Raw genomic sequence first — 13,695 nt, 5'->3', positions numbered from 1 at the left:
CAGTTATTGAAAACCCTATGGAGCAGTTCTACCTGGCACCATGTGGGGCAGCCATGAGTTGGAGGCAAATAGCTGGTTTGGTTGGTTGTTTCTTTTTGCCCATCTTGCCTGCCTGTGTTGAGAGTCATTGGGACAGGGTATGTAATGTTTCTACCTTGCTCTCTGCTGTTCATTTCTCAGTAAGATTAGCAGCAGTGATCTTCTCACTAAGGTTTAGTTCCGTGCCAGCCAGTTCAGGTGAGAGCTTTGTCATTGGGTCTGGGGGTCAGAGGAGGAGAGAATCAACCGAGTCACAAAATAGCCAAGCATTCTGATGTAGAACCAAAATACGGGGGTGGGGAAAAGGCTCTAAGGTGGCATATTATTTGCAAGAAAACCAAACAAACATATAAACATTTCATTGACACTGCTGGGTGGTGTTTCCAGGATGTTTCTAGGGAGCTGGAGATGATGAATATAAATTAATTATATCTGACTTACCTGTCACTGCTGAGATACAGTGTGTGAAATGATCAGTGTTGCTTTTATTGCCTGATTTCCCTGAATGTATTGTGAAATTGGTCCTTCTAAGCCTTTTTGGCTCATAATATACTATTTTCTCAAACTGCGTGTTCTACAGTTATGGCAGTTTTCAGGAATCTAACATTTGCATTACAAAGGATTATTTTAAACAAAATTTCCTTGCCTCTTTAGTATCTCGTCATGTGGGAATGCTCTCTGGAGACACCACCTTCAGTGACTGGGTCCAGCTGAGGACCAGTCATCACCGTCTGATGGCCCTGTCTTAGTTACCTAGTGCTGCTATAACAGAAATACCACAAGTGGATGACTTTAACAAACAGAAATTTATTGTCTCACAGTTTAGGGGGCTATAAGTCCAAATTCAGGGCACCAGCTCCTGGGGAAAGCTTTCTTTCTCTCTGTTGGCTCTGGGGGAAGTCTTTATTATTCCTCTTCCCCTGGTCTAGGAGTTTCTCAGTGCAGGGACCACAGGTCCAAAGGATGCACTCCACTCCTGGCTCTTCTTAGTGCCATGAGGTCCCTCTTCTCTTTGCTCGATTCTTTTATGTCTCAAAAGAGATTGACTCAAGATACAACCTAATCCTGTAGATTGAGTCCTGCCTTATTAACATAACTGCCTCTAACCCTGCCTCATTAACATCATAGAGGTAAGATTTACAACACACAGGATAATCACATCAGATTGCAAAAGGGTGTACGACCACACAATATTGGGAATCATGGCCTAGCCAATTTGACACACATTTTTGGGGGATACAATTCAACCCATAATGGCCCCATACAGTCCTCAAGCTCAGTGTGTCCACACAATCTGCCCCGATGAACTCCCTCCACTGTGATCTTTGTCTTCCTCTAATGAGACCTCCCACCTACCATGCAGGAAACTGGTGGTGGGGGGGTGGTCAGGAAGAGTGTCTGGATCTGCACCATCTCTTGCCACATGTCACCAAGTCCTCTTAAGTGGGCTTCCTGCCAGGAGTCAGGTCCACCCTGATGCCCCTTTTCTCAACCTTCAGAATGGCCAATCCAATCATGTTATTCTGTCAATGGCGCTCCTTGCCTGCAGGGACAACCCCACACTTACTGGCATGTCAGATGCCTTCCAGTCTGGCCCCACCCTGACTGACTTCTTCCTGTCACTCCTCCGATCTGCTCTCCAGCTGTGCTGCATGCCGACCTGCAGGATGCTGGCCACATGGATGTCTCAGTGTCCTTGGCCTTTGGGGTCCCACCTACAATGCTGTTCCTACCTCCCTTCCAGGTTCAGACCATACTCCAAGACTAAGTCAAGGAAACCCTTCTTGATATGTTGCCCCCCATTCTTCGTTCCTAAGTAGGGTTGGCCACTCCCTTTTTTCTGTAGATCTCTGCCATCTCACCTTAATATTCTACGACTTTAATTTGTTGGTACATCTGCCTACAGGTGCACCGTACTGGGAGTTCCTGAGGCAAGGTAGTATCCCATTGCCTCACAGCCCCAGCGTGCAACAGAGCTGTGTCAAGTAAGAGGCAATTATAAATCTTTTCTATATGAATGAGTGACTTATGTGCAAATACAATCATTTACTTCATCGTTCTCCTATTTTGAATATTTAGTTTGCTTTTGATTTTTCAATATTATAAGTAATATTAAGGAAAAACATTATTGGAAAACATATTTTTCTATACCTCAGGTTATTTCTTTAAGCAAGGTCAGAATTGTAGTTATAATTGTATAGGTATAATTGTATGACAGCACAGGAAAATCTTAATATGAGGCCCTCGGTAGTTTTCTCAATGCCATTCCTGTGCCCAGTATCATCATGTCTGTTTGTGGCATCCTGGCCGGAATAGATAGCATCACATTTATCTTTATTCATTTGATGGATAAAAATGGTTTGTCACTGTTGCTTTATTTTGCATTTCTTTGATTGTTGAGAAACTGAACATTTCCCAAATGTTTCCTAGTCATTCTTCAGTGAATTTTCTCAACAAACATATTACTTTATAGTTATATTTGGTTCCCTGGCGAAAGACAAAAATCATCGAGCTTTTTCAAGCATATAATTTCAAGAATAAATTAGGCAGGATTTGTCAACATGACAGAGTGGGTCTCAACAGCCTTTCTCAGCCATTTCAGATGGGAGACTTGGGGCTAGAGGGGTGATCTTGGCCCCTCTCATGAGCCCCGTGGCTCTGAGACTCTAGATTTACAGTAGTGGGCTGCCCAGGATTCCTTCCTGGCTCCTTTTTCCTTGGATCTCATGGCTCTTAGCTCTGAGCATCTCCTGTGCCCTTGAAACACTTGGACTTCAGCCCTTGCTGTGCAGATGGATTTGAACATTTGACAGCTCTTCTCTGGTGCCATGATTATGCTGTAAGTCACCCATGGGTCAGTGAACAGATACCATTCACTCTTCTCAGTGTGTCAGTAGCTTTGGGATGTTCTTTGAGACTCTTCCTTCCGTTCCTAAAAGGTTATCAAGTGCTCCATTCACTCATTTCTTGGCTCTCTTGCTATCCAAGGCATCTTTCTCCCACTGTCTGTCCTCCAAATTGCCCCCATTAAGCTGAGGCCTAATAATGTTAATAGTGCTCACCCCAGTCCCACCATCCCCTCTGCTGTTAACCAGCGCTGCTTCAGGTTAAGTTTATGATGCTAAGTTCTTGACATCCCTGATCTAGTTTTCTGACCCTCACCATGTGGCCTCTGCCTTGATAACTGGGTTCCTCCTTACTCTCCTGACGTGCTCCAGTTTCTTGCTGGGAGCAGAATCCTGTCTAGAACCCAGACTCTTGGGGCTTTCCCTCCTCATCTACCTTCTGTGAGCTCCCCTCCCCTGGAGTCAGCCCCTTATTCCTGTGTCCCCAGCCTCTGGACAGGGTCTTGCTTCTAACCAGCTAAATCTCTCTGTGCTGAGATCCTGCTACCACCACACATGTGCCTGGAGCATGCCACTGCTGCAGTGTAGACACTAGACCAGATCCCAGTAGGCCTTAATGTATGATAATGTCAGCTAAGGTCACTGTCCCTTTGGGTACTGGTTAAAAGGTGAATCTACTACGTTGCTGTATTTGTCTTTGTATTGTTGACATCTCTGTGGAGTCAGTCAATCTGGGCCTGAGTCCTGTCTCTACCACTTTCTAGCCCTGGAACTCTGAGCAAGCTATCAACTCTCTCTTAGCCTCAAGTTCTCTTATCTGTAAATGGGTGTACTACTATCTATCCCATGGAGATATTGTGCGGATTAAATGAGGCAATGCAGATAATGTGCCTACCATTGTATATACAATAAGATCTTTTATGGTTAGAATTGTGTCCCCCAAAAGTGTGTGTCAACTTGGCTAATCCATGATTCTCAGTATTGCCTGATTGTCCACTGTTTTGTGATCTTATGTGATAATCCTATGTGTTGTAAATTCTACCTCTATGATGTTAATGAGGCAGAATTAGAGGCAGTTATGTTATTGAGTCAGGAATCAAACCTACAGGATTAGGTTATATCTTGAGTCAATCTCTTTTGAGACATAAAAGAGAGAAGCAAGCAGAGAGGAGAGGGACCTCATGCCACCAAGAAAGAAGAGCAGGGAGCAGAGTGCGTTCTTTGGACCTGGGGTCCTTGTGCTTAGAAGCTCCTAGACCATGGGAAGTTTGATGACAAGGACCTTCCTCCAGAGCTAACAGAGAAAGAAACCATTCCTCTGTTGCTGGCACCCTGAACTTGAACTTCTATCCTTCTAAACTGTAAGAGAATAAATTTCTGTTGGTTAAAGGCATTCACTTGTGGTACCTCTGTTACAGCAGCACTAGATAACTGAGACAGAGTTTGGTACTGAGAGTGGTTTTAGAGAAACAAAATTGTAAGGATGAGTTTCCCAAATTGATTCTTAACTCTGATTAGTCTTCAAGATGTCGATGACTCTGCCTCCAGTAGTAAAGAGGGCTCTGCTAATAAATGATGTGAGGTGACAATAGAAATACACAAAATATCACCACCCATAGATCAAGTGAAAGGCAAGGCTCAGGGTGATTGCATGTTTGATGCCTTTCTACAATTTTCTCATAATGAGAAATATAAGGAAGCTGGTTGATTGGTCCTGGTTTTGCTAGACAAAGTGTTAAAAAAAAAAAAAAAAAAAAGATGAGCTTAGGGCTTCAGAGTCAAAGTTCAACCTCCACATAAATGACCTCAGAGTTTCCACTCGTGCCTTGAAAGAAAGTCTTATTTCTTGTAGTAACAGAGTTGATATTGCTGAAAACAAACCCAGAGTCTTATTGTAAGAGTGGCTGAATTACAATGCCAATTGAATTCACAACCTCGAGTGCTGTCCAGTTAAAGTGAGGGCATTGATTGGGAAAAAATGGGATCCTGAACTTGGGATGGGGTCATATAGACAGATAATCAGAAAGCTGGGGACATTGAGCCCCTAAATTTCATTGAATCACCCCTACTAATAGACCAGCCCTCTCCTATCCAAAGAGATTACTCCATGTTTGTAGGCTAAATCACCCTTCCCAGTAAAACCATTAGTCCCTCCACCCCCATCTGATGAGATTAACCCAGCAGTGTCTGAAGAGCCTTTGTCTAAGTCATCGCCTGGGGCATCACCTGAGGCAGATACCTTACCAGAGGTTGCTGAATGTTCTCAGAACACATCCCCACCACCAATTTTTGTTTCTAGACCTATAACTGGACTTAGTTCCCAGTGATCCCCAAAAGGTGAAGAACAACTTGTGACCCAAGAGGAGGTGCAATAGACTCCAAAAGAACTACAACCAGCTGAGGTGCTTGCTGAGGGTAAAGGGAATACAAAATGGGTGGTGGAAGGAGGGAGTTCTAAATACCAGCTACTACCAGTTGCAGAAATGAAGGCTGTAATTGTTGTGAATATGTCTTCCTTGTATGTGTGCATCAAATATTTTTGTTTTCTTCACTTACAAAATATAAGATGTAAACAGGGCTACTGCATTTTTTTTGTACACATGTTGGTTGTATCGTGTTAGGTGCAAGTATGACTTTATGGTTGTCTTTATTTAGAGTGTGTACAGGTACCAAGATGACAAGGGGTAGACTGATATGGTTAAGGTTATGTGTTAACTTGGCTGGGCCGTAATTCTCAGTGGTTTGGCAGTTATGATATAGTTTGGTGGGTTTGTAATAATGTAATCACCTTGATGATGAGATCTGTTCTGAGCAACCAATTAGTTGAAAGGGAGTTTCCTTGGAGGTGTGGCCTGCATCCAATATAGGTGGACTTTCTGGCAAAGCTCATTGGCTCTTGCTCACTCTGGATCCTGCAGCTGTCTCCTGTTTATCTGACCTCCAGTTCTCGGGACTCAAGCTAGCAGCTTACCTGCCGATCTTGGGATTAGTTAGCCTCCATATCCTGTGACCAAGAGGCCTGCTGTCTGACCTACCACCCTTGGGTTCATCAGCCCCTGCAGCTACATGAGTCAGGAGAAGCCTCCAGCCTGACCCACAGACTTGGGAATTTCCAGCCTTTACAACCACATAAGCTATTTCTTTGATAAAATCTCTCTCTACACATGTGTTTACATCCTTCGCTGGTTTTGCTTCTCTAGAGGACCCAGCCTGAGGCAAAAAAGTTGTTGGAGTTGGTGTTACTGTTGTCGGTGTTGATGTTACTGTTGTTTGTGTGATTTTTTTGAACAGACCCAAGTTCTGTAAAAAGATATCATGAAGTCAGTGCAAAAGTTGCAGGTCCTATTCACATTGCTTAAACTCTTCAATAATTTCTTGTCTACTGCATGTGATGATGGTACCATAATTTACTGGAAATACAGGAAGTTCTCAAAAAATGTTTTTTAAAGGCTAGATTTTTCAGAAGGCATAGTCCTGGCAACAAGCCAGACTCCAATGCAGGGAAGACAGGGGGTCTGATTGATGAGATAAATACCCTCAGAGACCCTTGTGGTGGAGACAATTTACAGTGCATTAGATGCGCACACACATACATTCACAGAGAACGCAAGTCACACGAGTGCTTTGTGCTCGAGCATTCTTTCCTTCTCTATTTTAGCAGGGAGCAGATGGTCAAAATGTAATCATCATTTTCCATTTTAGAAATACAAACTTGGCTTCGTGTCAAGCCCTGTTATTTTCAGAGTCTATCTATCAAACCCAATTTCTTATTAATGACATGAATCGTGAAGTGGTGAGAGTCACTCCCATGCATGGTGTCATGTTAAGGAATCCATCTGAGATATTTATTAAGCCCGTGTGTGCAAAGGGAGGAAACCTGTCAGAGCTGGGAGACCTAACATGTTTCATATGTACTTATATTTCAGAAAATATGAGCTACGACATTCTCATGGATGCTCTTGGGCTAGCACCATCAGAACAGACTACTTGGCTTGGAATTCCGTCAGCTACAGGGGGAGGAGAGCATCTTGTTTCTTTCTTCTTCTCTCTCTGGGGTTCCTCTCATCACAAGAATTCCCCGAGTTTGCATGAGGCAAATAGCAGGACTTTCAGTGCAGAAGAAGAAAAGGGGGAATGGATATGGGCCTTTGATGTGCTGTGGCCACAAGAGTAGTGGAACCAGCATCATTCTTACATGTATTCATGTTTGTCTTTTTCTCTTCACATTCAGACCATGAAACGCCTGTGCAAAGGGCCAGCTTGAACCCTGCATGGCAGGCCCAGGTCAGGCCATGCTCAGAAGATGCATTGTTTGAGCCCAGGCTAGATGAAGCCCCTAGAAGCCTGCAGAGCACATCCTTGGATGGCCTCAACGTGGAAAACAGCAAGGAGGCTGGCAAGGAAGGAATCAGAGGCAGGTGGGTTTGACACATCTGTTCCCTGGGCCCCAAGCCATCATGTGCTTGGGGCCCTGGAATTATCAGTACCTGAAAAAACTGTTCAAAGGATGTCAGGTGTCTGAGGGATGTGTAAACTTATTGGTTGACTGTCAACTAAAACAAAAGCCAGTAGCTCCGGAATCGATTCTGAACAATGACCACCCAATGTTCTACAGAAATCTATGAAGGCCAGCTATGGGCTGTTGTTGTTAGTTGGTGTCAAGTTGGCTCTGACTCAGGGCAACCCCATGTACAACAGAGTGAAACATTGCCCGGTCTGGCACCATGGTATTGGACAATATTCTGTTGTGATCCATAGGGGTGTCATTGGCTAATTTTCAGAAGTAGATTGCTAGACCTTTCTTCCTAGCCTATCTTAGTCTGGAAGATCCACTGAAACCTGTCCAGCATGGGTAACCCTGCTGGTATTTGAAATACCAGTGGCATAGCTTCCAGTATCATAGCAACATGCAAGCCATCACAGTACGACAAACTGACAGATAGGTGGTGGAGCTATGGGCTAAGTCTATGCTAAAATACCCTCTTACCCTTTATTACATCCCTCCTATTTTTTGGTGCAGAAAGAACTAGGTAGTAATATGACACTGAAGAGATCAAAGTAAACAAGTCGTGATAAACCTGTTTGTTTGGTTTTATCATAAGCCCAGATATTGTTCTAAGAACTTATACATATTAACAAGTTTAACCCTCACGCCCTATGAAGCAATTTTGTATTGTTCTCCCCAGTTTACAGATGAGGAAACTGAAGAGCTGGGATTCTAACCCATCCAGCTGGCTCTGGAGTCTGTTCTCCTAACCTCTACACTATGCTACCTTTCCTATCAAGGAATTGCTTGTGTTTTAACTTATATGTGGAAATTAGGAGCTTATATACATCATTTTACATTATAAAACAGTGACTCAAGAATTTAAAAATAGCCTAGAACCTTGATTACACATCATGCTTTGCAAATTTTGTAAATAGCACAGATCCACAGGCAGCACGTGGCCAAGGAAGGCTGCTCTGTGAGCCACTTTTTTTTTTTGATAAGTTATAGATCTGCTTCAACAATAGGGTATGGATGATCCATCTGAACCAAGATGTACGTGTATTTTAAGGTAATTTTTGGAAAATTATTACCCCAAATTCTGTTAATGCAAATATGTGTTGCTACCCACTGCAAACAAAATCAATAATGAAGAAAACCACCCTGGGCTTCCACTGTTGTGTGACAAGCTACTGCAAAAGGCAGTGGTTCAAAACAACAACTGTTTTATTACCGTTTCTCACAATTTTGTGGGTCAGAAATTCAGGCAGGGTTTAGGTGGATGATTCTTCCACTTTCCGTGGTGTTCACTAGGATCACTTGATAGTACTCAGCAGGCAGCCTGACAGCCTGGAGGGCCCAAGATGGCTTTCCTCACCTGCCTGGCCTTGGGTAGAGATGGCCGAGATCATGGGCACATCTGGGCCCTGCTCTCTTTCCCTGTAGTCTCAGGCCTCTTCACCTGGTGATTCCAGCAAGGGCTTCAGACTTCTTACATGGAAGCTCAGGGCTCCAAGAGCCCACGGTGGAAGCTGCCTGTCCTATTAAAGCTTAGGTCTGGGGCTGGCATAGGCGGCTCCTGCCGTATTAACAGAGTGCAGAAGAAGCTTTAGGCAGAAAGAGGAAAGACAGGCATTTGAGGCAAGACATTGTCAGCGTGAGTTGAGCTTGAGCTCTCATGGGCAGAAAAGCTAGAAAGCCCTTCCTCTTCTCCAAAGGCCCCCCAAAGGCCACCACCCCCTTGTAGCCTTTCTTGGCTCCTCTGAGTCTGCCATGATTTCTCCTTCCTCTGACCCCATAAGCACTCTGCTAAAGCCTCTTGCTTAGCATTTTGGTCAGTTCTAGGCAGTATGAAAGTGTCCCTGCGTGGTGCAGATGGTTAAGTATTCAGCTGCTAACTGAAAGGTTGGTGGTTTGAAACCACCCAAAGGTACTTTAGAAGACAGGCCTAGCTATCTTCTTCCAAAAGGTTATAGCCATGAAAAACCTATGGAGCATAGTTCTACCCTGACACTCACGGGGTCCATGAGTTGGAATCAACTCAAGGGCAACTGGTTATGTGGCATGAAAAGCATCTTCCTCACATGCTGCTTGGGTACTCCCAGAAGGCAAGGCCACATCTGATTCACCCTTTTCCCCTCGATGCCTTGGCAGGCCAGGGCCTGACACTTGGTAGATTCTTGGTCAACTTGGGTCAAAATTGCTAAAATACACAGCTCTGTGCATGCCCCTTGCTGCTCCACTCGCTGTCTCGCCTCCATCTCTCCTGTTCTTCCTGTTCTGGCTCTGATTCCTCTCAACAGTGCAAGCTCCTTGCTGACGATGCCTGGTATCACTGATCCATGGATACAAATAGAATCTGTCTGTGGCCACCACCCCCTGCCTTAGCCCAGCTGCCTAAAACCAGGGTGCAGTGTGGGCTCAGTGATGCTGTGTGACCAAGGGCGACAGAACCTGCTCAGGTGGTTGGTGATGGGCTCAGTGACGCTGTGTGACCAAGGGCGACAGGACCTGCTCAGGTGGTTGGTGATGGGCTCAGTGATGCTGTGTGACCAAGGGCGACAGAACCTGCTCAGGTGGTTGGTGACGGGCTCAGTGACGCTGTGTGACCAAGGGCGACAGAACCTGCTGAGGTGGTTGGTGATGGGCTCAGTGATGCTGTGTGACCAAGGGCAACAGAACCTGCTCAGGTGGTTGGTGATCCTGGGCAGGCCCAGCATCAGCTTTTGTCCAGGGCTTTGAGCAGCCCCAACTTTGCATTATTCCTCCTTCTTAGCTGGAATTTTTCATTTTCTACTTTGTTTATCCCTGAATTTATCTTATCTCTGGGCAGAACTGATCTTGGGATAGGGCAGGGCCCCCATTTGATTAATTATTCTCCTGGCCTGGAATATGGAAAGGCCAGTTGAATGCCTACATGAAAGGTTCTTGTTCTTAGCTTGGTATGATCAAGCCAAGCAAGCCAGCTGTTGTCAAGTCAATCCCAACTCGTGGCCACCCCATAGACTGCAGAGCAGAACTGCTCCATAGGGTTTTCAAGGCTGTGACTTTTCAGAAGCAGGCCTCCAGGCCTTTCTTCCAAGGTGCCTTTTGGGCATATTCAAACCACCGACCTTTTAGTTGATATTGTAGTTGAGCAGGTAACCATTTGTGCCACCCAGAGACTCCTTGGTCTGATCAAAGCCAAAGCCTGTTGCATTGAGTTGATTCTGACTCCTAGTGACCCTATACGACAGAGCAGAATTGCCCCATAGGGTTTTCAAGGAGGAGTGCCTGCTGTATTCAAACTGCCAACCTTTTGGTTAGCAACCATAGCTTTTCATCACTACACCACCAGAGTTTCCTTGGTATGATCAGAGGGTATCAAATCCAACTGGCTGCAAGGCTCAAGCAGGTGATCGTGTGAAGCCCTCAGGTGCAAACTGAAGGTGGGCCTGTGGGGCTGGAGCATGCCCAGTCCAGCTAAAGGCAGTCAGCTAAAAACAAAAATAATAGACAAACAAAAAATCAGAATCATTTATTAGTATTATTATCAAAATTAATATTAAATGTCAGATATTTTACACTTACTATTTTATAACCCATCTGTCAGGTTGTCGGACTGTGGTGGTTAATATGTTGTTAGGATGCTGGAAGTGCTGCCACCAGTATTTCAAATACCAGCAGGATCACCCATGGTGGACAGGTTTCAGCAGAGCTTCCAGACTAAGACAGACTAGGAAGGAGCCTGGTGATGCATTTCTGAAAATTAGCCAGTGAAAATATTAAGGTTCATAACAGAATATTTTCCAGTGCAGTGCTGGGAGAGGAGCCCCTTAGGTTGGAGGACAGCAAAGAACTCAAGCATGCTGGCCATTGTGAGAATGGTGCAGGACTGGGTAGCATTTTGTTCTGTTGTACGTGGGGTCGTCATGACGTGGAGCTGACTCCATGAGAACTAACAACAACAAAATCTTTTGGTATCATAACAACCCTGGGATGTAGGAATATTAATCCTACTTTATGGCTTTAGGTTTTGAATGGCTGAGTAACCTACCCAAAGCTGAAATTGTGGGGATTTTTACCAGGCCTGGGTAACCCCAGTGTCTCCCGCTAAGACAGTAAGTCATTCTTTTCAGTGCACTCCCGATGAAGAGATGAGTCCTTGATGGGGGCTGCCTTCTGAGGCTGCCTTCCTCAGGCCAAGGTCCACATTTAGAAAGCCCAAGAAGTTGCCTTATAATGGCACCTTATCTTGTTGCCTTTCCCCGCAGCCCCTCCACTGGCCCGGAACAGCTAGAGAGCGCCTGTATGACCCTGAAGCCAAGGAGTTCTGACCCTGTCTGTGCACTGCCTGTTCAGAACGGTATGGAGCTGGCCATGGGCTAGGTTTGGGGCAAAGGAGACTTTCCACGTGAGGCTTGCTTTAAATCTTTTGTTACCACTTCATTTTGCTTCCCAAATAATGTTCACAACCTTTTCATTTTAAAAATTATTTTCCAAACCACTTCTGGCTAGGAAGAGCTGTGCAGTCAACGTCCGGCTTTTGCTGGGTAGCCAGATCAGAAGTGGCGGTAGCCTTGACTAAAACGTTCCCAGTGCTCTGGCGCAGAATGGGAATACCTGCCGTGGAGCGGTGTGATCAGAAAGACGCACCATCCACTTTGGCTGCATCTCTTCATGCAGGCCCAGGTGTGCCGTCTCTCAGTTTTCACTAGAAAACTTGTGCAGGATACACAGCATTCTCCTGTCAGGCATCCTCCCGCAGGCTCCTGACTGAGTGCAAAGACAAAGTCATTCTAAATTAGAGAAATACCGACACTAGAGAAGGGTGAAGGCTGTGAGTTAGATCTGGGACGCCACCAGGCAACTCATTGTCATTAACTGTCTACCAGTGTCCTTCACGGTTCCTGGGGGAAGGGACAGATGTCAAAAATACTGCTGTGGTGGGTCACCATTTGGGGATTTTCCCATGTGCACTTTTGTCAGCATTGGACTCCAGCTTGCCTGCAGCTTCCTGAAGGCTGTGCTCTGGGTCTCTTCCAAGAGCTGGGGAAAGTGCTCCAGGGTACCCAGGCCAGGCCGCGGCCAGTATCACCCTTGGTTATTAGAGGCGGGAGAAGGGGTGGCTGTGCTGCTGCACCCCTGAGCTCCTGTGTAGATGTCACTGCCAAGCAGGTACATCTCTGCCCATCCTCTGCTTGTCCCCAGACCAGTGCAGACAAAATCAACCTAGAAAACTAGTGGAAAACGACCCCCTCCTTCCAGGCAAGCACCGCTGCCCACCCTGCCTCACCTCTGCTCTTTTGGTGCAAACTTGACCAACGCCAATGCAGTGAGTGCTTCAGAACTATGCGTTCAATGATTTAGTCCTAGTATTGTTGGGATATTAAATTTGAATTGATTTTGCTGTCAGGTTTGCTTGTTTTTGTAGTCAAATATCATTTACTTCTTTTGTATTAAAAAAAAAAAAAACCCTAGCAAACACCAGTTGCTATCGAGTTGGTTCCGACTCATGGCGACCGCAGGTGTGTCAGAGTAGGACTGTATTCCATTGGTTTTCAAGACTGTGACCTTTCAGAAGTAGGTTGCCAGGCCTTTCTTCTGAGGCACCTCTGGGGGGGGGTTGGACCACTGAAAGTCAACAGTCCAAATCTGTGTGGTGCTCACAGGTTGTACCTGATTTCTAAATAGCCAGGAGGGCATCAGAAAAGGGCACCAAGAACTAATATGGTTTGCTCCATAAACGTCACATCCTGCTGATTAGAGCCTAAACACACATTAGAAAGTGGAAACCCACGGCCGTCGAGTCGATTCCGACTCATAGGACAGAGTAGTGGAAAGTAGCTTTTATTACCTGTAAGAACCACACAGCATACAACCAGAAAAGTTCCACCAGGACCAGTCCCCCTCTCAAAAGCTGTCTGGGCAGAGATGATGACTCTTCCTTGTACACCCCACTTTGTGTCGTGGGTGAGGGGCTTAAGTGGTACCCTACCTATGCTGGTCTGCCCCTGGTCAGGTCCCACTTAGGTGGACTATAGGCTTATGCTGTGTGTGCCCAACCTGCACCGTATCTTAGAAGACTGAGAAAACTTCGTCTCCTGGCTATTTTATACCCCAGCGTAGGTGACTAATTGTGTCTTTTTAACCTGTTAACAAGCATCCTACTGCACTGTGCCCCCCTGACTTCCTAAGGAGGGGAGTGGTTAGCTCAGAATGGTATCTTTCTAACCTTGCTAGCAAGACCTCAGGCCTCAGTGGTGGTGATGGTTTGTTCTGAGGCCCAGAGATGCCAGCAGGTAGAGGAACGGAGAAAGCTTGCCCACCTGCTGTCAGAAGGAC

At 45.6% G+C, this 13,695-nt stretch overlaps 1 protein-coding gene across 10 annotated transcripts in view; it reads left to right on the top strand.

Moving 5' to 3' along the window:
• Nucleotides 1-13,695, top strand: part of FRMPD2 (FERM and PDZ domain containing 2) — a 229,655-nt gene that overhangs the window by 80,749 nt on the left and 135,211 nt on the right. For all 10 annotated transcript variants that reach the window (XM_049854931.1, XM_049854930.1, XM_049854925.1 and 7 more), the window contains 2 exons: nucleotides 7,117-7,303; nucleotides 11,625-11,716. In XM_049854931.1, coding sequence (XP_049710888.1) covers nucleotides 7,117-7,303; nucleotides 11,625-11,716 — 279 coding nt within the window. The remainder of the gene's footprint in view (nucleotides 1-7,116; nucleotides 7,304-11,624; nucleotides 11,717-13,695) is intronic.

Source organism: Elephas maximus, chromosome 16 (genome assembly GCF_024166365.1).
Source record: "Elephas maximus indicus isolate mEleMax1 chromosome 16, mEleMax1 primary haplotype, whole genome shotgun sequence".
NCBI classification, from domain to species: Eukaryota; Metazoa; Chordata; class Mammalia; order Proboscidea; family Elephantidae; genus Elephas; species Elephas maximus.
The sequence above is the reverse complement of the archived record's forward strand: the minus strand, read 5'-3'. Positions and strand labels throughout refer to the sequence as shown.